At 42.4% G+C, this 24,575-nt stretch overlaps 1 protein-coding gene across 1 annotated transcript in view; it reads right to left on the reverse strand.

Moving 5' to 3' along the window:
• The window catches only part of SNX7 (sorting nexin 7), a 60,201-nt gene extending 40,375 nt beyond the window's left edge, over positions 1-19,826 (reverse strand). The window contains exons 1-2 of the mRNA XM_063298271.1: positions 19,608-19,826; positions 667-849 (exon numbers count right to left, since the gene is read on the reverse strand). Coding sequence (XP_063154341.1) covers positions 667-849; positions 19,608-19,808 — 384 coding nt within the window. The 5' untranslated portion in view covers positions 19,809-19,826. The remainder of the gene's footprint in view (positions 1-666; positions 850-19,607) is intronic.
• Between the last annotated feature and the right edge of the window lie 4,749 nt (positions 19,827-24,575).

The following is a 24,575-nucleotide window of genomic DNA, read 5'->3' on the forward strand; positions in this document are numbered from 1 at the left end:
GAGTCTCTTTGGAGATCTGTTGAAATTATAGTTTGGAGAGCTGCAATCTCAAGGACACCTGGTTTGAAAAGTCTGTACTATATCACTTTCTGGAACTAAATGCAATTGCCACAATTGCTTTATTTACTTTTTAAAATTACCTGTCTTCTTCTGCACACTTTTCTCTGCCTATTTGCATGTCCATCTATGTAAATGAAAGCCAGGCTCTTTCAGCAGGTGGTGGGACAGGGTAATTTGTAACCCTGTTTTTTTAGTTCATTGGTATTTTATGCCAGTCACTCTCTCTCAGCCCAACTCACCTCACTGGGTTGTTGTTGTGGGAAAAATAGGAGGAGGAAGGAGTATTTGGCATGTTTGCTGCCTTGAGTTATTTATAAAAATAATAAAGGTGGGAAATTAATTAATTAATATATTCATGGCTGTGGGTTCCCCAAAGTGAGCAGTTAAACGTTGATGTTGTTATGACTGATTTCTCTTCATTTGTTTTTGTTCTAAAAACACATTTAATACAGAATTATATGTTGTCTAGTGTTGCCATGGCAATTGAGGCAGCTCATAAATTGATTGGTTGGTCAATGAATTAATTAAATCATAGCTTGCCCCTAATAAGATGGATAAGGCTTGAAAAGTTTAAAAAGTGGCACTTTGCAGTAAGAAGAAATGAACCTTAGTGACAATTCTGTAGGTGATGAATGTCTCAATGGCAGTAATATAGCTTTCTGGTTCATCAACTGTTATGAAAAGATCCTTTCCTTCTGGTTCGTCCTCAAATTTGTACTGATTTATCATCGAAGACGGAGATGTTGGCATCAAAGGACTGAACGAGTTCACCTCCATGAGCGACACATCCTGTGGATAAACAAGGCAATTGAAAAAGTCATCAGGGTTACCAAAAGATACCGCCATAAAAGTTACATGTGACTGCTATAATATATAACAGATTAATCACAATTTGTAAGGCAAAAATACACAAGGCTTGTATTTCATGCTCAATCTGGTTTTTTTTTAAATGAATCACAGAAGGCTAGCAACCATTACTGAATGTCATGTTGCTTTTCCTGGAGTTTGAGAGAAGATCATATACAAAATACTGAGTCAGTTCTGAAATTCTACCTTAAATAATAGATTTATTTTACTATATCTCTTTATTTGTAGAGAAAGAACAGTATCATATAGTCCTATGTATGTCTATGTACTTACTATTATGGCTCTTAAAGAAGTAATTAAATTGTTGCTATAGAATTAACTAGTTTTTTCCCCTTTTTATATAACAATTCTTCCAGAGTTTTTACAGGCAATTCCCTAGCATTATACCCCTACTGGAAACAGATCTCAGCCAGCTGTTCTCTTCTTTTCTGGCCTGGAAAACAGGCCGCTCGCTTCTCAAGGAATCAGCAAACAGGAGGTGGGAAGACATATCAATCAATCAATCAATCAATCTATCAATCACTACAATAGCCTTTCTTTCCTTGAAGATGCACTTGGGAATTTGGATCTAAAACTTTCCCTGACCTCCAAAGTTAACCCATTTTTCTTCTTCCTTCCAGCAACAGAGTCCCTTTGTAAATAAGGCACTGGATTTTGCACTGCAAAACACATTTTTGTAATACTTAAAATGCTAATATTGTATGTATCTTTTCCTTGTAGATTATAATACAAATTGTTAAGTGACTCAAAAAGTAATAATGGTGCTTCCTGAAATCACTGAATTGCTACCAAAGCCCTCATTTGTACTCAGTTTCGTAGAGCAGAAGTGTGACACATGCACACTATCCCCAATTTGGTGCTATCCAGACACATTGTGCCCACACCGCTCCGGCTTGAATGTTTTTGGTTAGTTCTCAACTTTATTATGAACTAACTAGATTAACCAACTTAACTAATTTTAACCAGGCCACCATTTTTCATCACAGCTGCATGATAATAATAAGGCTTAACCCAGCTGTGATTTTAAGCATTTGATATTTAAAGAAGTACTTGGAATTATCATAACCACTTTTCAAAAATCATAGTTGCAAGCACTCTGATCTTTAACTGTAATGCTTTATCTCATTCCTCTTGTACCATTTTCTCATCAAAATGCTGCTCATTCGACCCCAATATTCCACTCTAAAAAATGTACAATATTATAGATTGACTTTCCTCATTCTAGGGGACCGACCTTGAAGGAACACTTGGTGCAAAGTGCAACTGGATTGGGTCCAATGATTACCAGCATCTGTCTATGGAACCTTGTATTTCAGTAGCTCAATAGAAATTTATATAACACACACATTTCTTTAAAAGCAATCAATCCAACAGTTCAACGACAGATGCTAATTCATATTTCTTTCAGCAGCTGATAGCCCTACTAAAAGTATTAGTTCAAACGTTATTCCATTGGGCAGGAAGTAGCTGGTGACAAGGAACTCTCTCTGCTGTGGCACAACTGTTCTGCCACAGAGGATTTCAAAGACAGTATATCCATTAGAGGTATTTTTACCCTGTGGAATAGTGGGTTTTTTTCTTCTTCTTCTCTTCATGATCAGAATAATTCGTTACTGTAGATTGCTTTCCTGATTATGGAGATTGGAGAGAAATTTTTTATTGCGAAGACTGGAATTTTTCCTCTGCAGAAACCAAAGGGGAACACAAAGACAAAAAAGAAAAGATAGATCCAGTCTACTAAAACCACAGAGACTTTTAAGGAGAAGCGTAAGAAACCTGAAGAGAAGTTGAGAGGGGGGAAAAAAAATAAAGGTAATGGTACAAAATCTGTGCAATCTGTCAAGTTCAATTTTCTTCTTTCTCCATTTTTCTGACCTTATGTTAAGTTTTCTGACCTTTTCTCTTATAGCTTGTTCCTGCTGAATGCCCTTCCTTCTGAAATCCTTTCTTTTATTATGTTCGAGCACCTTCTAACCTCACATTCACTTTAGCTTTTTCTCTCTCTCCCTATCGATTGGCTTTTGTTTGTACTTTCCTTTTTTTCCCTGGGTCTTCCGTAATGTGTCTTCCACTGCTGATGGTGATCCTGCAGCCAAGCCTAGTTCAATTTTCATTTTGTTAAGCTCTGGCTGATTTCAATAGTAATTCAAGGCATCTTCTCTCATTAGTCACTTGTCACGGTCAAACTCATACATCTCTATATAAAACTATTGCGTAACGTGGAAAACAAGTCATGGACAGGTTAGGTAAAGGTAAAGGTTTCCCTTGACGTAAAGTCCAGTCGTGTCCGACTCTAGGGGGCGGTGCTCATCTCTGTTTCTAAGCCTTAGAGCCGGCGTTGTCCGTAGACACTTCCGGGTCATGTGGCCAGCATGACGACACGGAACGCCGTTACCTTCCCGCCGAAGCGGTACCTATTGATCTACTCACATTTGCATGTTTTTGAACTGCTAGGTGAGCAGGAGCTGGGACTAGTAACGGGAGCTCACCCCGCCACGCAGTTTCGAACCGCCGACCTTCCGATCGGCAGCTCAGCGGTTTAACCCGCAGCGCCACCGCGTCCCTATATGGACAGGTTACCTTAAGGAAATTTTTGGTAGCTAAGTAACCCACCTCTTCTCACGTCAGTCAGCTAGTACACAAATTAGCTTCTTCTCTTCAGTGACAATTTTGTCAGAACCTTTATATTACAGATTATTAAGTTTATGTGTTCCGGAAGTCCAGAAACAAAACTATAATTAATAACTATAGTTATATAACTCTAACTAATCAATATAATCGATTAACTACTTTTGAAACTAATGTTTAAGGGCAAGCAGATAATAAGCAGTTGACAATTTACGGGGAAGGTAGCACAAAGAAAGCTAACACACAAAGCAATCAAATAAGTACAGCAGGTCCCCGGTTTAAGAACGTCCCTGTTTATGGATGACTCCTAGTTAAGAACGGACTGCCATAAAGACTATTATATTAAAAATTCGAGTTAAGTACAATCTTTCAGCTTAAATACACAATACTACTTTGTGTATTATTATGTTTAAGATGTTTTAGTATATTCAGAAGTGTTTCTTAAGTGTTTTATATGCATGGAAAGGTAAAATATATACTAAGACAAACATTTGACTACCTGATGCTAAATAACTGTTCCGAATTACATACAAATTCACCTTAAGGACAGACTTAGAAACAGAACTCGTTCTTAAACTGGGGACCTGCTGTAGTAGTGGTAATATGTATTTAGCACATTATCCAATTTGCTGAGAGAAAGGCAAGGAGCTCAGAGAGCAGCAGGGGAAATAGGGGAAGTTTTCAAGAAGTGAACCACTCTACACAGTGTTTAGCTACAGGAGATGGCACAAAGAAAATCAGAGACTCTTGCCACCGCAAAGAAAGCCAGCATTTTGGAGACTGCTTGCCCAAGCAAAGAGGGAAGGAAATGTGTTACAGTTGTAATCGAAATTATTCAACCCCCATTGCAAATCAGGTTGATTGCCAGAATGTACAGACTTTCAGCTGTCTGCAATGAACAAATCAAAAAGCAATTAAAACAGCTCAACACAATGAATGCTTCAAGTGGTGTCCCCAAATTCAACTGAAAATGCAACTTATCATGACTTCTCCAGTCTCAAAATTATTCAACCCTTTCATGGCAAGCATCTTCAGTACTTAGCAGAGCACCTTTTTGCTGTTATGACCTGCTGCAAACGAGATGCATAGCCAGACACCAGCTTCTGGCAGCGTTCCCAAGGAATCTTAGCCCATTGCTCATGAGCAATGGCCTCCAGTTCAGTAATATTCTTGGATTTGCGTGCTGCAACTGCCTTCTTCAAATCCCACCAGATATTTTCTATGGGGTTCAAGTCATGTGACTGTGATGGCCACTGCAGAATCTTCCAGGACTTCTTCTACATCCAAGCCTTAGTGGAATTTGAGGTATGCTTGGGATCATTGTCCTGCTGGAAGGTCCAATGATGCCCAAGCTTCAGCTTCCTTACAGATGGCATGACGTTTTCTCCTAGGATTTCCTGATACTTCAATGAATCCATCTTGCCATCCACACACTCCAGGTTTCCAGTGCCAGAGGAGGCAAAGCAGCTCGAGAGCATCACCGAGCCACCACCATGCTTAACTGTAGGCAGCGTGTTCTTTTCAGCATATGCTTCATTCTTCTTCTTCCAGACATACCACTGATCCACCGGGCCAAAAAATTCCAGTTTTGTTTCATTGCTCCACAGAACAGAATCCCAAAACTTCTGTGGCTTATTGAGATGATTTTGAGCATATTGGAGCCAACTTTACTTGTGTTTTTGGGTCAGTAGTGGTGTACGTCTTGGAGTTCTGGCATGGAAACCTTCTGTGTTTAGTACGCGCCTTACTGTGCTCACTGAAACCTCAGTGCCTGTTGCCACCAAGTCTTGCTGCAGGTCTTTTGCAGTCACTCGAGGGTTTCTCTCCACCTGCCTTCTCAGAAATCTGGTTGCAGCCACTGACAGCTTCTTTTTTCTGCCCTGTCCAGGTAGTGTAACCACTGTTCCTTTAACTTTGAACTTGCGAACTATGCTTCCAACAGTGTCTCTAGGAACATTCAGTGCCTTCGCTATCTTTTTGTATCCTGTTCCTTGTTTGTGAAGGGCGATGATCTCTTCTCTTACCTTTTTGGACCATTCTTTTGACTTAGCCATACTGTATTTCAAACATGCAGTCAAACGTGACACTCAACAAACCCCTAGCCAGTTCAGGTATTTCATGTGTTCCAGCTCAAGCACACCTGGTGCAACTAATGAAGCCCTTGATTAGTTGCACCAGGTGTGCTTGAGACAACACCTGTTTTGCATACTGTATGTGTGCTGTTGTGACGGATTCTGTTCAGGGGGTTGAATATTTTTGAGACTGGAGAAGTCATTCTAAGTTGCATTTTCAGTTGAATATGGGGACACCACTTGAAGCATTCATTGTGTTGAGCCATTTCAACTGCTTTTGTTTGATCTGTTCATTGCAAACAGCTGAAAGTCTGTACATTTTGACAATCAACCTGATTTGCAATGGGGGTTGAATAATTTTGATTACAACTGTACATACACTAAGGGGTACATTTGCACTGGTACCAATTCACTTGGGCCTGGAGAATAAAATAGCACATCTCTGCATTGAAAAGAGAAGGAAAGGAGAAAAGAATTGATTTGCAGCTTGTGCACAGAGTTCTTGAAGGTCAGGGTTAGATGGATCCTCAGATAGTTGGCAGAGAAAGAAAAGTAGGCAGTCCTTATCAGTAACTGTTTTGACAATGCTCTTTGGCTGGGTTTGGTCAGTGTGCTCCACCACAGTTCTCCTAGAGCTGAGGACTCAAGCCTAGTTTAAAGGGTGGGAACTAATAAGCCAATCCTTTGTCTAATTCTGGATCTAGCTGAAGCTGGCTGACTCCTTCAGGCTGGGAAACCCAAGTCAGAAGATCTCCCTCAGGGACCCAGGAAAACTGGGCTTCCAAAGTCTAAGAAGGAAATGTAGTGGAGGGCTTAGTTCAGCTCCTGCAAGGTCCAGCAACCTTCTTAGAGCAGCACCACCAACTAACTCAGTGGATGATCCTCTTGCTTGAGGATGATACTGGCTGGTTCAAGTCCTGTTCATGGGGTGAGCTCTACATAGATTCAGGTGGCTCAAAGAGGTTTCTCTCTCAGATAAACCAAAGGCTGGCAATTGAAGGAAATCTCAGGGCTATCTGCCCCTTCTGCATTTCTTCTGAGTGACTTCAGATACACATGGAGATAAAAAGAAGAGAAGAGCAACAGAGGCAAAAGTACTGTTTTGCCTCTGTTGTGGCAAATTGTGGTTATTTCTCCACTCTTACTGCGTCTGCAGACTGTTGCCTGGCGGCCCTATTTTAGGTGACCCAGTCCCTCCTTGGAGGGAGTAATACTGGGTTTCTCCTACAGGGTCGCTGTGAGGAATATGCTGTGCATCTAGCAGATAAAGTCACTCGCATTTGCTCTACATTGGACTCCAGCTTTATGGCAGCACCAGTGGAGGCTACGGGGGCTAAGTCCTGTATGATTATCTGGGGGGAGTTTGATCCTGTTGCACCTGAGGAAGTGGACAGGGCCCTTGCAGCTGTTAGTTTGGCCACCTCTGTATTAGATCCGTGCCCCTCCTGGTTGGTTAAGGCTGCCCAGGAGGAGGTGCATGATTGGGTCTGGGCGGTGGTTAGTAATTCCTTGAGGGAGGGGGTGGTTCTGTTGGCTCTTAAGGAGGCGGTGGTGCACCCTCTCCTCAAGGGGCCATTGCTTGACCCAACCAGTCTGGATAGTTTTTGTCCAGTCTCCAATCTCCCCTTTCTAGGGAAGGTTGTGGAGAGTGGTTGCGTGGCACCTGCAGAGGACCCTGGATGAAGCGGATTATCTGGACCCTTTTCAGTCAGGGTTCAGGCCGGGTTACAGGACTGAAATGGCATTGATTGCACTCTTAGATGACCTCTGGCGGGAGTGGGATGGGGGCAGTGTGACCATCCCCACTCTTCTTGACCTCTCAGTGGCCTTTGATACCATCAATCATGGTATCCTTCTGGACTGGCTTCGGGAGTTGGGGGCGGGTGGCACAGTGTTATGCTGGTTGTCCTCCTTCCTCCAGGGTTGGTTCCAGTTGATGGGGGGGAGAGGTCCAGCCCACGTCCCCTACTTTGCGGGGTGCCTCAGGGCTCGGTTCTCTCCCTTCTCCTATTTAACATCTACATGAGGCTGCTGGGGGAGGTGATTGGATGGTTTGGGGTGAGGTATCATCAGTATGTTGATGATACCCAGCTTTGTATCTCCACCTCAGGCCACCTGAGTGATGCCATGGATGTCCTGTCCCAGTGCCTGGAGGCTGTAAGGGTCTGGATGGGGTGCAATGGGCTTCAGCTCAACCCAAGCAAGACTGAGTGGCTTTGGGTTTGTGGGCCTTCCGGTGACAAGGTTTTTCCATCATTGGTCCTGGATGGGGTTGCACTGCCCCAGATGGACCCAGTGCACGATCTGGGGATCCTTGTAGACTCACAGCCCCTGCTGGAAGAGCAGGTGGCAGCCGTTGCTGGGAGGGCCTTTGCATACCTTCAGGTTGTGTGCCAGTTGCACCCATTCCTGGACTGAGAAGTTTTGCTCACAGTCAGTCATGCTCTTGTAACCTCCTGTCTGGATTACTGGAATGCACTCTACATATGGCTGTGCCTGAAGAGCATTCAGAAGCTTCAACTGGTGCAGAATGCGACTGCTGGGGTAGTAAATGGTGTCGGATATTCGACACATATAACAGCACTACTACGTGAGCTGCATTGGTTGCCAGTGTGCTTTCGGGTGCAGTTCAAGGTGCTGGTTGTCACCTTTAAAGCCCTTCATGGCTTGGGACAGGTATACCTAAGGGACCGTCTTTTCCCAGTTGTTTCTACCTGTCCAATTTGGTCTGATAGGTTGGGCATGCTATGGGTCCTGTCAGCCAAGGAATGTCGGTTGGAGGGGACTAGAAGGCATGCCTTCTCTGCCATAGCGCCTGCCCTCAGGAACATCCTCCCTTCAGTGATGAGGATGTCCCCAACCCTGTTGGCCTTCCGTAAGGCTGCAAAGACGTGGTTGTGTGCCTGGGACAGGGGCCTGGGGCCCTGAGTGTGTTAATGGCCCCATTTCTTGGCTACATTAACATCCATGCATTATTTGCTTGGTGACCATATATATATTTATTTTGTACTTTTAATCATTTTAATTATTTTAACTGTTTTATAATTTTTATGATTTTAAGCTGCCCAGAGTCACTTGTTGAGATGGGCAGCTATAGACATTAAATAAATAAATAGTTAGTACAGATCAGGGTTTCTCAGCCAAGGTTCCATGGTACCCCAGGGTTCTGCGAGAGGTCACTAGGGCTTCCCTGGAAGATCATGATTTATTTAAAAAGTTATTTCAAATTTGGGCAACTTCACATTAAAGAGGTAAGTTTCATTATTTCTAGTTTAAGAACACTGTTCATGCATATAAACAGGCCTATACATGAAATGAATACCATAATTTTGTAACTTCTGGCCTGTATTTGAGCCTGAATGTGCAGGGGTTCCCTGAGGCCTGAAAAATACTTCAAGGCTTCCTCCAGGGTCAAAAGGTTGAGAAAGGCTGGTCTAGTTAGTTCCAGCTGGAAAAAATGAGGGAGCAAAGATGTGGTCAATGTTAAGGAAAAAGAGACACAATGAGATAAAATAGGATTAGGGTAAGGGTAAGAGACGGGCCAGTGATAGGGTTGGGTTAATGCTTTTGTTTCTTGGACTGAACAAAAGAAATACCAAAAAGATGATGATCCTAAATTTTCCAGATTCCTTTTGATTATCAGAACAGGCTCTAAGGAAGAGTAATTGAAAAGCAATTGCCTACTGGTCTGATTAACAGAAGGAATAGCTCAGGAATCATTCAGGGCTCCAACGTTACTTTATACAGTGAACATTTTGCTATGTATGTCACTGTTCTACAAAAACCCAGCAATCGGTGAGGCAAATATAAAGAATTGAGTAGAAAGGCCATCCTTGGAGACTTTTTAATAGAATTTTTATTCCCTGTCACTACTAACATTTCTGGGGTCCTTTTCTCCAACTTGATATCCCTGCCAGGCTAGTGTTCTGCAGAACAGAATGGTTATCCTGCAATCAGTGTCTCTGACCTCTTGGCTTGCAAATTCAGTATTCAGAAAATTTCACTGCACCAAATTGAGGATAAAATGTAGAAGGCTCTCTGTGGGGCAAATCATGAACACTAGGAGGGAAATGCTGGGGGGGGAAAAGGAAACTTTTCTTTCCATGCTCTTCGTTATTCTAAAATCACAATTTGGGGAAAGTTCTTCTTTTAGAAGGCTTGAAAGCAGCATCTTGAACTGTCTGGAAGGACCATATAACTTTCCAGAAAAGCACTGTTTCCAGGAACTTCTTTAAATTAACTTAAAACTCAGGACTCAAGCCAGACTGTAATTATTGTCTCAACACCAAGAACACTGAGTATGCATACATCACACTTCAACTGTTTAAGTACACTTCATCTTCATTACTTACATAACTTTAACTCAAGCCACACACACAGAGTATTTAAGTGGGTTATCATGTTTGTATTCTCCTGTCTTGCAGATGAGTGATTAAGACTGAAAGAATGTGGATTGTCTAAATGGCAGAAATGAGATATGAACTGGGACCTGCTCTTCTCATAGCCCACACCCTTAACTACAGTACACTACATTAGATCCCAGGAGGTCATTTAGGTAATTACCTTGTACTGATTCCAAAACAGGTAATCTGATGCAACTACAAACATGTTTTTTTCCCTAGATACAGAATAGAAAGGATCCAAGAATATGAATCCCAACTTTCATACCCAACAGGAACGAGAGATGCCCTACATTATTATCTTCTAAGGCTCCATTCAAAGTTTTTGTGCTCCGGGGGCATCATTATGCCACACAACCAGGCATTTTCTAAAATGTATGTACTTCAAGTTTATATTTGAGTAATAATCTGGATTATTAAACTTGACAGTTTTAAGATTCTCATTTTTCACCACTTAGGGAGCTGTTTTATTTCCACTGAGCAAGCTGCAAGGAATGATATATGAAGTCAATTTATTTCCAGGTATTTGTGTGCTAAGAAAATAATGTTTTGGTTAGGCAGCAAACTTTGCAGATGAATATATGGAGCAGTATGACAACAAGGGAATTTCCTTCCTATTAATATTGATTTTGCAGGAACACTTCTATTAATGTTTGCAAAATCTGGAGACAACAATAAGCTGTCTTTAAAATAAGTGATATAAGCATTTGAAGTGGTATTTCAAGGCTTTGTTGACTAAATTTTTTGGAGTTAGTGAAGTAAGCAAGCTGTGTTCAGAGGCTTGGAACTAAACACTCAACTGATTGGGCAGCTGGCAAATTGATCTGATAAAGCGTTGGTACTTAACTGTGAAAAAAGCTGAAAAGCCTTAAATGGAGGCGAATCTTGGACTGTGGTGATTTAATATGATATCAATTCCAAATGGCTGCATGAAACATTACAAGCTGAAGCATTTACTTTCCATACTCTATTGTGTCTATGAGGAAAAAATGAAGCCCCATGTTCTAGGACTCACTGTTCACTACATATAACATATAACCATTCCTAAAGCTAAACCCGAATATCAGAAGATGGAGGAGGAGGTTATTTATGATTAATTTCCCCTTGCTCATAACTTCCCTTTTCCATCCAATCCTTAGCGTTCCCAATGCCACCTTCCATTTTGTAAATACTAGACATACGGTGTTTTGTTTCTATATCCCTACCAGAGGAAGCTTGCAGGAGAGAAGAAACTTCAAGGGAAAAGTAGTGGGTGGAAAGTTGTTGTTGGAATTATTATTATTGCTATTATTACTAGTATTTTGCTTTTCTGCCTGAGTCATAGCAGGTGGCTGCACCTACCTGATCATGGCTGATCTCAGAAAACTATGCAGGATGGGGCGTGGTTAGTATGTGGATAGGAGACCACCAGAAAATCCCTGGGCTGTAAGAAAGACTGGGAAGTTTTTAAAAAAATTCCCAAAGGAGGGAATAGAAAATCACCTCCATACTGTTGCCAAGAAAACATTGTGGATGTGTTTATATAGTCATCAGGAATCACACTGACCTTCACTTTTTTCCTTCCTGAAGGACCTTGAAGTTCTACATGTATCAATAATCCCAAACAGTCAACAGAACATTCTGCTGTAAAAGAAGGTTTTACAGCATTGAACATTAACAACAATGAATTCAGCACCCTTGTTTTCACTTGCTTCCCTGCTTTAAATAACCTCCTCCCAGACTAGTGACTGGTCAGTTTTTACAAGATGTTTGTACCTTTTTCTAAACCAGCTTTATGAAAAGTGAAAACAAAACAAAAAGATTCACCACAGCTATCCATGATTTAGTCTATATGCTGCAGTATTTAAACAAAATCTTCAGTTCGTTTGGTATCTCCAGTTTTTCTAGACCAGAGTCCAATCTGTTTCAAGAGGTTTCCAAACACGGCAGACAGATCCCATGAAGGCACCAATCCACAGCTCCTGAAGCAAGCAGGTTGGACTTCTAGGGAGTGATCTCTGGCTTTTATGGCTGTTGGGGCAACTGCAGAGAACAGGTAGTTCTCCTGCTATATTTGAATTTTCTAGTTCCACAGAGGCTTTACTGGGTTAACAAGTTCTTTGCTGGACTGTTTACTGGTTCGCATGGGGAGTCATGAACAGAAAATTTTCTTATGCACATTAATAGTATAGGTGGTTTAACAGGAGTATGCAATATGATAATCCCCAGATATTTTGGATTTCAGTGTCCTTCGGGCCAATAGTGCAAAATTTTGGAATGGAACTTTGCTACCTTTCCAAACCATATGAATATATTTGGGAAATTATTGAGATACAGTGATCTCATCTAAGTCTCCAGGACTAGTCTGCACAGCACACTACAGCAGGCTTAGGTGAAAGTGGGATTGGGTGATTTGTACTTCAGTATGTTGTGTGACTGTCCTCAACTCAAGCTTGGCAGAAGCTACCCAAACACTTGCCCCACTAGATAAAGATCTTTACTGCATATTAGAAAAAGGCTGCTTGAAGCAGTTGACTGCCCCATGCCAACGTGAGAATGCAGTCCCCTCTTAAACCCACTACAGTTTCAATCTGGCACTTCTTTTTTCTACTTTCCTATAGCTTAGTGGATATCTTGCTTTGTGCTAGAGATACTTAGGTGTTGGCATAATCAGCATTTGTGCAACCAGCTCGCCATGTAACTCCCATATGTGAGAACCAGCCACTCTCAACAACACATCATGGAAACCAAGCAATCACCTCAACTCATATCTGTTTCAACCCAGCATTTTACAGGAACACAGCAACTGTGTTTTGTTAATCTGGGTCTGGTTTTTACTGTGTTGTGTGAACCAATCCACTACTTCAGCAAATCTGCATCTGCCACCGAAAGAAGAACGTTTCTTATTCCCCCAAACCACACCTTGAAAGACAGAGAAGGCAGGTGCTAGACCCTGTACGTTTCTCCATCATAACTCTGCACTGTTCTACTATTAGCCCTTATGCTTTTCTTTTGGGACATTTCTCTGCTGCTATTTTTCCCAGCAGCCAATGGCCCAAAGCAAAATGACAGGGGAGTAGGAGAAAAGGATACAGAAGAAGGAATTAAACAAACAACTATGACTGTGTGTGTGGGGGTATGTTTGTGTAGAGATTGGGCTGGAAACAGTAATAGATTTGGGGAAGGTGATGAGGAATTGGTAGTGGGAAAGAAAATAGGCAAGGGAGAATAGATGATGCTATCTCTTCACATCAGCCCACCTTTCTCAGATAGGAATAGATGTTGTCCCACTTACCTTGCCCTAAACCCAATTAAGAAACATTTGTTTTAAACAGTCTTAGACACAATACATCCAAGTATAAAAATACTGACTTTTAGTGTTTACTTCAGGAAGATGGAGGAAAAGATTTAGATGATCCTGTACACAGAATGGAAATATTATTCCTTGATTGACTGGGTTTATTTTTAAACATTAGGAAATGTACAAATCATAAATGATTCATTAATGCCTTTTAGGCTCATATGCAATAGCAAACCTAGCACTTATCTCTAAGATGCTGACATTTAGATTCTTCGTTCCATAAATTTCTGTCATACACATAACTGAGCACAGAGTTTCAAGAATGAAAAATGTCTGTTGTCTTGTACAGCTGCTCCATGAATGTTATTTTGTTTAATTTTTAGGAAAACAGCAGGGTTGAATGTTTGCCCTGATGAACAGCTGACTTCAAACCAGTAACCCGAACATTGTTATAGAATAGTAAGGTTTTACATTACAGATCAATCATGGAAATAATTTATCTTTGATGCATTCAGGGTATTGCTATCTGATCACTAAACCCTCACAAGCCCAAGCTGGGTTCCTAATAGATTAGAAATTCTGTTATCAGTGACAGAAGACCTGTGGCCTTCCAGATATTGCTGATCTACAACCCCAGCATTCTTTGCAATTGTCATGCAGGCTGTGGCTCCTGTGAGTTGCAATTTTGCAACATCTGGAGAATTATGGATTCCCTGTCCCAGTTATATATAGAACTTCATCAGGATAGCTCTCATTCTTAGTATCTGCCTATGTTCAAGTTGGTTGTACCACATAACTCTGGTTTTGGTCATATTCTAGTTGGCCATACTTGTTAGACACTACTTTCCAGGCCTTTACTATTGTCTCACTATTTCCTATTCTTACAAAGAAGTAAACCACAGATTACTTCTTTGACATTGACCATGTTCATACATCATGCTAAGCCACAGTGTGGGTTATTTAGTTTTGGCTTAATGGGTTGAGTGAATAAATAAATGTGTGGTTTAATGAGCAATGTGCTAAATGAAGAAGAAAAATCAATATTTAGGATCACATTTATTGAAAAAAAATGCTTAAACTAATAATATCTTAGCTCAGGACCTGACATCTTCTTGGCTTACTTGAGCCAACAGCAATAATCTACCTGTTGCAGGAAGATTTTTTGAAGGGTTTAGTTTTTTTTTTTTTGCATCCTCCTGACATCTGTATTGAATATCACTGGGACAGAGGAAAAGGCCTTCTTACTCTCTGTTGCAAATTTCCCTCTAGAGAAGTCAGTTCATTATATCTCTGATGGCCTTTTGACAAGTATATAAAATATTTTCCTTCAGGCCTTTGGTCTCCAATTCTTCAAGCTTTCCAAGCTGTATCTTATTTGCTAGCATAAATTTTTATTCTGAACCGCCCAGGGTCCCCCAAGTGGGGGAGATGGGTGGTAATAAAAATATGAGAAATAAATAAATAAATAAATAAGGAATAATAAACAAACTAAAAATATAAATGGTAAATCAACTGAAGTTAAACAGTGACTTATACATTCCTGCTTAGCATCAAGGATCCATTTTGATCAAAGGCACAGATTCAAATGCACAACCTATTTCAGAGACTCATTTACAGTAACATTTTTTTCAAAACTTCCTATTTGCCTTGAAGATCAAACCTTGAGCTAAAACAAAGAATATATAGCAATAATATTCAAGTTGTAATACCTAACTCAGAATAAGTTTCACTGACCTTAGTGAAGCTTATTTCTCAGTAGATATTTCTAGGACTGAATGTATAAACAATTTAGAGTGCTATTTTTTAACTTTCATATTTGTGATGTGGCCCTTTTATCACTTATTTCACAAGCCAGTAAGGTAATGCTCAAGATCCTGCAAGGTAGACTTCAGCAATTCATGGAGCGAGAATTGCCAGATGGACAAGCTGGGTTTAGAAAAGGCAGAGGAACTAGGGACCAAATCGCCAATATCCGCTGGATAATGGAAAAGGCCAGGGAGTTTCAGAAAAACATCTATTTCTGTTTTATTGACTATTCTAAAGCCTTTGACTGTGTGGACCATAACAAATTGTGGCAAGTTCTTAGTGGTATGGGGATACCAAGTCATCTTATCTGCCTCCTGAGGAATCTGTATAATGACCAAGTAGCAACGGTAAGAAGAGACCACGGAACAACGGACTGGTTTAAGATTGGGAAAGGAGTACGGCAGGGTTGTATACTCTCACCCTACCTATTCAACTTGTACGCAGAACACATCATGTGACATGCTGGGCTTGAGGAATCCAAGGATGGAGTTAATATCGCTGGAAGAAACATTAACAATCTCAGATATGCAGATGATACCACTTTGAGGGCTGAAAGCGAAGAGGAACTGAGGAGCCTTATGATGAAGGTGAAAGAAGAAAGTGCAAAAGCTGGCTTGCAGCTAAACCTCAAAAAAACCAAGATTATGGCAACCAGCTTGATTGATAACTGGCAAATAGAGAGAGAAAATGTAGATGCAGTGAAATACTTTGTATTTCTAGGTGCGAAGATTACTGCAGATGCTGACTACAGTCAGGAAATCAGAAGACGTTTAATCCTTGGGAGAAGAGCAATGACAAATCTCGATAAAATAGTTAAAAGCAGAGACATCACACTGACAACAAAGGTCCCCATAGTTAAAGCAATGGTGTTCCCCATAGTAACATATGGCTGCGAGAGCTGGACCATAAGGAAAGCTGAGAGAAGGAAGATCGATGCTTTGGAACTGTGGTGTTGGAGGAAAATTCTGAGAGTGCCTTGGACTGCAAGAAGATCCAACCAGTCCATCCTCCAGGAAATCAAGCCAGACTGCTCACTTGAGGGAATGATACTAAAGGCAAAACTGAAGTACTTCGGCCACATAATGAGAAGACAGGAGACCCTGGAGAAGATGCTGATGCTAGGGAGAGTGGAGGGCAAAAGGAAGAGGGGCCGACCAAGGGCAAGGTGGATGGATGATATTCTAGAGGTGACGGACTCGTCCCTGGGGGAGCTGGGGGTGTTGACGACCGACAGGAAGCTCTGGCATGGGCTGGTCCATGAAGTCAAGAAGAGTCGGAAGTGACTAAACCAATAAACAACAAAAAACCTTTTATCACTACCCTAAGACATACTGTATATGGGCTAAGTTAAACATTACATTATAAATGAGAAGTAACTTCTCTAGAGAAGGCTCTAATTCTGGGAAAGGTGGAAGGAAAGAGAAAAAGAGGATGACCAGCAGCAAGGTGGATGGACTGTTACAGTGGCAATGGGTGCATTGTTAGAAGACCTGAAAGACCAGGTTAGGGACACATCATCATGGGGAAAATCTATATATGCAGTCATTAAGAATTGACACCAACTTGATGGCACATAATCATAATCAACCATAGCAGAATGTAAAACTTGTTCCTAGAGATATTTTCTCCCTGCAAGATGCAGTGAGGCCAAAGGGCTGTTCATGGAGACAACGGATCTTCTGAAGGTTTGTAACATCTGAACTGCCTCACCCTTGACATTCACTAGAGCTGCAGTATGGACAGGGATACTGAGTGCATCTGCTTTGCACAACCCCAAGAGAGGCTGTGTGTGTGTGTAAACGACAAACTGCACAGAAGTCGTGAGACCAGCCAGGTGGCACAACTCACAGAATTCAACCCCAGATATAGACAACATAGTCTGTTCCACCTGACTGACTACTTTTCTCACACTTCTGCTAATGCAATGCACCAATCACGAAGAAGGCACCCGTATCAACATGCCTGATTTTTCAGCTGATAAGGAAAAGATCTGTGAAAACAGCAGAGAAGATTCCTGTGCACCGGCAGCTAATTCTTTTTGGTAGCGGAGAGAGCATTTAGTAGTAGAACTAGAGTGCTATTTAAGTTGCATGTAACCATCAGTCCCAATTGTGACCCTTCACTGAGACCTCTGTTCTCCTAATAATCAGTTTCAGAATGGAAAAGGAAACCTGCCAACACTCAGATTGCTCTGCCCACCTGTTTACTGCAGTTCTCTCTCACTCAACAGAGGCCTTCTGTCTCAGCCACTATCAGCATGCTAACTACTATGAGAAAAAGAGAGAAACTAAGCTGGCCCTTTATCCCTTCACCCACCAAGTCATGTAGGTAGTGCGATGCACAAAGACAAGAACAAAAACCCCAAACCCTGAATTTTTTTTCCAACTAATTTTCATTCAGTTTGATGAAAGAGAATTTGCTTTTGAAACTATTTCAGAAGAGAAGAAAATTCAAAGATATATGGTGTTCTTGCACTTATCTGATGACTAGGTAGCCAAGGAGTGCTTATGAAAGGCCTGTCTTGCGAAAGTCTCTTCAGTTATCTGCAGCTTTTCTGGTTTCCACACCTTTCATTAAATCCCAAGGGAAAGCCTTATAAAGGAACTCCTTCTGTGTAGGTCCCTCCCTGCCCCCAGATTGGGAATTGAAGGCAGTCAGAAAGGCTTCAGGGGGCAATATGACAAAATAACAATACCTGCAGTAGCAACCCCATCCCCACGCCAAGCATAAACCTCAAAAGCATCACAAAGAGAAATGTGAAATAAATTCTCAAGCACTGAGAAAAAGGTAGAAAAACAGGAGAAAACTGTGGAAACTTCTTTCGCAGAAGAAAACTTTTGAGAATTGCTAGGTCCATTTCAACACAGCATTAGTTATATTGATGAGTGGCTTCAAAGCTCTGGGGTATCACCCATAAAAAGTTGGATGGAGGCAAAAGCTCCAGTAATCTTGGCAAAGGCAGAACTCCCTTAAATCTCCCCAATTCGTCTTGCCAGTCCTGACAACAGTTCATAGTCAGCATATCTCCCACATTTTCTGGCAGCAAGGGGAAGAGCAAATTTGATTCTATTGTCCTGGGCTTCAGAACAGGCAAAATCAGCACAAGATGCTTCTGCTTCCCCTAAAGCTCAGCACAACATGAGGGAAGGAGAGAAGGGAGGTGTTTTGTGATGTCAGGTTTCATTTCAGAACAAACAATACCCTTCCAGGGAGTTTTTCCTCCAACAAAGATCCCTGCAATATAAGATATTTGTTCTGTGCTATATTTCCCTGTGCTTGGAAGAGGGTCCAGGGGTGACCACGAATTATGCCTTGCTAAGTGAGACAAATCGTAATTTGTGGAGCCTGTCTTTCCTGCCACAGTGGCAAGAGTGAATGAAAAATCTGGATCAAATTCCTGAACTGTTCCAGAACTCCACAGCCACAGGCAAGACTCAAATATCTCCTTTGGTCTATTATATTGTGCCTCAATATGGAGGTAATCTAGAAACAGAAGAAGAGACATTAGCTACCTACAGTAACATTCTCGAAACGCTTACCTCAACACATGAACCAGGCCTGCTTCATTCCCCAGGTCCTTTCTCTAATCCACAAAGCATGGAAACATAGCATCAAGATACCATACCTATGTACAGCATGGCCAAATGTTATTCCAGGGCAGGAATTGGCAGGAATCAGCAGCAATCACATGAAACATGGCAACTATCATCCTTCTGCTTTGACTGGTGAGACCCAGCTTGCTGCCCTTTACATGTAGTGGATTACGATCCCCAGCCAAAATGGTGTCACTTGCTGGGAACAATGAGAAGTGTAGTCTAACAGAAAGCTTTACCTTAGGAAAACTGTTTGGGGCCTTAACTTTTTTCGGGGCTGCACAAACAATATCCTGATAAAAAGGAAAGGGGGCGGGCATTCCTAGAGGCTGACACCAACTCATTCCACATCCATTCCAACTGGAAATGCTTCTTTTATGCAACTTGGAAGCACTTCATGCAGCCACAGACCCAACTGCCAGAGTCCGAATTGTCCCCTGTCTCCCCATCCTCTTGCTTGCTACCCAATCAAGGTGGTTCACCCGAGGGCGCTTGTCAGGGCAGGCGCGTCCAACCGTGCTTTGCAAACTTCTGCCTCGCTGGAGGCCCGGGAGGAACTCCCCGCTCGAAAGCCACTCAGGTCAAAGTCGCGAGGTCCCTTCTGGTTCCTCGCCTTGGATGGCTGCCGCCGCCGCCACCAGCACACCCGGGACAAGCGAAAACGAGATTAGCGCAGCTCCGGAGCAAAGGGCAGCAAGGCAAGGGGCGAGGGCTCCCGGGCAGCTGCAGGACGCTTCTCTCCCGTGGGTTCGCGTGAATGGAGGGAAGGCGGGCGGGCGAGAGCTGCTGCGCGCTCCTACGGTGGGGGGAAATCTGCCCTTACCCCTAGCACCCCACGGGGAAAGCTGAGGGCTGCCAGGCTCTCTGGGAGCAGCAGGCAGCGGGCTCCCCTTTCTTGTACCTTGCTGAATACTTCCAGGTCCTCATCGTCGTCGAACTCCAGCAGCTGCGGGGAGGACGGCAGAAGAAGGGGCCGCGCCGAGTCCGCGGGGGGCGCTGGCGACTCGGCGAACGCAGGGGCTGCTGCCGTCGCCGCCCCACCACCAGGGGGAGGGGAGGAGATCGGCCGCGGCGACTGCGGCGCGCCCCGCTCGCCCTCCATCCTTCCCTCGCTTGTGTGACGGGCTCCCCGCTTGGGAGGCGGACGATCCCGGGCTGGTGCTCCTCCTCTCGGCGCGGTAATTGGTCGCCGGAGCTCTTGGCCGCCCCTTTGCTTGCACTGCGCAGGGGCGGAGAGGGACACGAGGCGGAGTGTGCTGGAGAGCGGCGGGACGTGGAAAGAGCAGTGGGGGGGATTCCGCGCGGGGCTGCTTGGCGAAGGTGGCCGGGCAGCAAGGCTTCGCGCGAACCCGGCGTGGGTTTCGGCGCCTATTTTCAGTATCACAAATCCGCTCCCCAGCTCCATCCCGTGAGTATTAAAGGAAGGAGAGGGGCGGGGAGCAGACGGCCACCCTCCGCAGACTTTCTGCTTAAAGTACTCGGCTGCGAAGGTTGCCACAGTTCCTCCCTCAGGCAAGCCTTTTGCTGCCGAGCCTTGCAACAGGTGCGAGGTAGCGAGGGAGAAAGAGGCATTTGGAGACATCAGCTCTGTTGCTGAAGAGCAGCTCAGCGAAATCCATAGGAAATGACGCTGGTAGGTTAACAACGGTTGAGCACAACGTTGGTGCACGTTTGCTCACCCGGCTTAAAATAAGTAAACTTCGGGGAGTTAGGGGGCTCCCATGCTTAGATTTGAGGGAGAGTACTATGCTAGGTACAGCTTCAAGTGTAGTTCCACCTAGTGGTTAAGGTAGGCCTTTAGTAATCAAACTCTTGAGGCAGATGATTGGCCACCGGTCTCTTCCTCACATAATGTACTATGAAATACACATCTGGCATTTTGCATCAAATTTTCCCGATAACTATAGGGTTTTTTTTAATGTTTGTATGATGATGTTCCAACCATGTTCTCCCAGGGCAGCTTACAATGCATTTAAATCCCCAGATTAAACTCTCAACCATTAAAACCCAGGACACCTAAATGGCAAAAGAATGAAAGCCACAGCCAGAATAGTTAAACAGTTTCTCAGCAGCATATATGTTTAAGGTTATTAAGATGATAATGCCTGCGGAAACAAAAGTCTTTGTCCAAGAAGAGAGCAAAACTATTCTCAGGCCTATCTCATTAGCAAGGGCATTCCAGGGTTGGGGGCTATTACTGAAAAAGGCTGGACAGTCCCTCACCTTAGAATAGTAGGCAACCCAAACAGGTCTTCCAAAGATTATTTTTAGGGTACAGAGAGGAACACAAAGGACGAGGCATTCCTTTGGATACTGTGATCCCACCCTATGGTTTTCAGCAAAAATTCTCTCTAACCAAGCCAGGTAAAGGCCTTAATATTGTTTTATGGTTGTTCTGCCTTAAGTGCCAAACTCAGCATGGCACTCCACCTCTTTTAATGTGCCTAGCATTGAAGTTAATGGCTGTAACCATTTCCTTCACAACCATTTAAATCTTAAAACCTCTGGCATCTAGCTAAGCCAGAGTGTGACCTGATCCAGAGAGATCCCAGCATTCCCTGTATGGATTAGACTTACGGGGAATCCTTTATTAGAATATGTGATCACCAAGCATTAGCAGGCTGTTAGAACATCTGAAAAATCACAACTCTTTTTACCTTTACCATTTTTTTTGCCATTCCTTACAATCTACCTACACTTTCATCACTCTGTACAACCAGCATCTGGTTCAAACTGAAGGGATCTTTATTTGCATTCCTATGGAAGACAAGTTAGTCACTTTAATTTGTCCTTGTTATGAAACAATAAACTAACTTGGACTGTAGAAAAAATACCTGGAATAGAATGAGTTAAACTGCTGTTTGAATCGAATCGAATTATCCATTCAGTCGTATCCGACCCTTGGTGATTCCATAAGCCAGCTCTCTCCATGATTTCCGACCCAGCCATGTATACTTGTTCAGCCAAGTGTACATGCTGGTCCCAAGCCTGGACAAATGGGGAGGGTTAAGAAAAGATCTGGCAACCTACCTTGTAAAAAAAATTTGCCAAGAAAATTCCATGAAAAGGCTCTCAAATGATTTCGATATGGTGCCCAATGGTGAGACCCTCAGGCCAGAAGGTACCCAACGAACGACTGGGGAAGAGCAAGGACCTATAGCAAGTAGCTCTGGATTTTATGACACGCCTGGGGCAAATCCAGTAGGAACCTCAGGTGCTGATGCTACCAGTAGTGAAAGCAAGGGTGTGCGCTGCTCAAAAATACAACGAATAGCAACTTGGAATGTGAGAGGAATGAGCCAAGGTAAATTAGATATTGTAAACTGCTGTTAAATGCCATTAAATGGGATAAGTCTCATCTCATGAGTAAAGATCAATGATTAATCTGCCCTGTCTCACGGTAACAGAGATTCATGAAATGCAAATCTCCTGAGAAGTCGGTGTGACCCAGTGTGATACAGTGATTAGAAGACTGAACTAAAGTTTAGGAGATCTAGATTAAAATCCACTCTTGGTCACTGAAGTTTACTGGGTGACTTTGGGCAAGTCACTGTCACACTCTCTTCCAAACTTCTTCACAGTGTTGCTATTCTGGGAGAAAAATGGAGAAGGAAATGCTATGCCTATTGTCTTCAGCTTCTGGAGGAAAGGCAAATATATACAGTTGTTTTTGTCTCTATTTGTTTTGATGTTTTTACTCTGTTTTTATGATGCAAACTGCTAAGAGTCCTTTTTGTTGAATTGGGGGGTATATAAATACAACAAAGAAATAAAATTAAACCAATATATACAGTTAAGCCTTGGCTTTATGTTAATTTCTATGTAATCTTAATTGTTTTTATGCAGTTCATTCTAGATACCAGATAGGGAGATTACTTCCTTGGCCACTGCCTGCTTCTACCAGGCATGTCTGACCCTCGCATCAAAGGCTTGCTTTCCCTGTTTCCAAGTGATGGGCTGAAAATGAAAAACACCCATCTTTGCATTGTGGGTGTGCCTGACATTTTAAAACCCTCTCTGGAGAGCTCAGGCCTTGGTTTATGCTGTCTGTGGCATCTTTGAATAAACAAAGCATCTGTCCTATCAGGTTTAAATCTATAACAGTATCGGCATGATGGCCAGCACAGACTTTCCATTTTCCTCACATATATTGCACGTTCATTTTAAAAGCAGTGGCATTTATGTAGCTGCTAATGCCGAACACAGTTATTTATTTCTTTGTATCTCTGGCAGGATTGTTGTTTTTGATGTAACTGGCCTCAAAGTATGAGTGCCCTGCCAAATATGATCCATGATACCACTTTGGATTGAAGATCAGGGAGAAGGGAACACTTGAACTGAATCCAGCACCCCTTTTATTCCAGACAGAGATGATAATAAAAGCAGTGCAAATGCACTTCTAGGTACTTAAGGCAGGCTCCTTCCACATGGCCCTTTTCCATTCACAGATTGGGCAAGAGTCCTCAATATTCCATCACATTTTAATTAAAGATTTCTTCAGGTTGAACTCAGTTCCTTGTGACCATGTGGGCACACCCACGTTGTTTTTTTGGTAAATCATACAGGAATGCTTTGCCACTGCTGCCTTCCTTTTCTGTTTAGCCTATAGGCCTGGCCTTTCCTGGTGGTTTCCCATTCAAGTGATAAGCAGATGGTTTAAAAGTCTCTACTGGCTAACATGGCCCTTTTGAATGCTACTGAATTGGCCTGGATGTAAGTCTAATGGCGTATGTAAAGATTAACCACCTCTCTGCAACCACAGAATTTATGGGGAAATTCTGACTGGGAACCCAAGCTATAATTGGCAGGAAAAAAATGTGTCACAATTTTTTCATATGCACATGGCCCAAATTTAATGAGACTTCGGGGATACAGAGGGGGGGTTCAGAAGTCACAAGCAGCTCTTAGGCTTCAAGTTGCCTTGTTGTGTTTTAGCTAATTGCACACTATGCTCCAATGAACACACCTAGAGGCTGTTAAGAACATAAACAGTTGCTGCCTTGTACTGTATCAGATAAAGTGGTCCATCTTATTCAGCATTCCCCAATCAGATGATATTGGCTGCAAATAATGAGGGAACATCTCTCCTGGCCCTTTTTCAGATAGTAGTATTGTGTTGCCACCTCCTCCAACAATAAAGCCAGCCTCTAAATGCCATTAAAAGAAATTTGAAAGAAATTCTCAAGCATCCTGGGAGTAAAATAGAAAAGCAGAAGCCTCTTTTGTAAGGGAAGTAAACTGAAAAATTGCAAGGCTAATTTTGGCACAAACATTATAAAGAACCAAGAATCTTTTGCAGGTAAACCTTGCTTAGCCACTGAGCTGCAACCATCCTCATATTCACATCTGAACAACAAAATTGTGGTTTCTCCTGTCACTTCACACTGAAAATGCCATGGAACAAAACCAGGGATGCAGAACATCATCATCCTGCTTCTCTCTACATTGTGCTGAATATGTTCCTTTCACAGAGTTTGAGCCAAAACATATTTCATTTTGTTATCTCTAGCTAGAAATGCTGTATATTTTTTAAAAAATGCTTTACAAAATCACCATACTCTTTTATATTAAACGCAAACTATGGTCTGCAATATTCCCCAGCTACCCATTGGCCATGCTGGTACAGAATCATGGGATATGTAGTTTAACATCTGGATGGAATCAAACTTGGGTGAATATGTAGTGTTTTAAAATCACCAATTTGTATGATTCTTTTTGTGATGCTTTTGCTATTCCTGTACAAATCATTTCAGAAAAAAAATTAAAAAGGAAAAACAATAACAAGCATTTATAACCCAAGAGATTTAGGATAAACTCTGTATTTCTTACTGAGGAAAAGACAAAACACTTTCCCCAACAATTTCACATT

Source organism: Candoia aspera, chromosome 3, assembly GCF_035149785.1.
Source record: "Candoia aspera isolate rCanAsp1 chromosome 3, rCanAsp1.hap2, whole genome shotgun sequence".
Taxonomy (NCBI): domain Eukaryota; kingdom Metazoa; phylum Chordata; class Lepidosauria; order Squamata; family Boidae; genus Candoia; species Candoia aspera.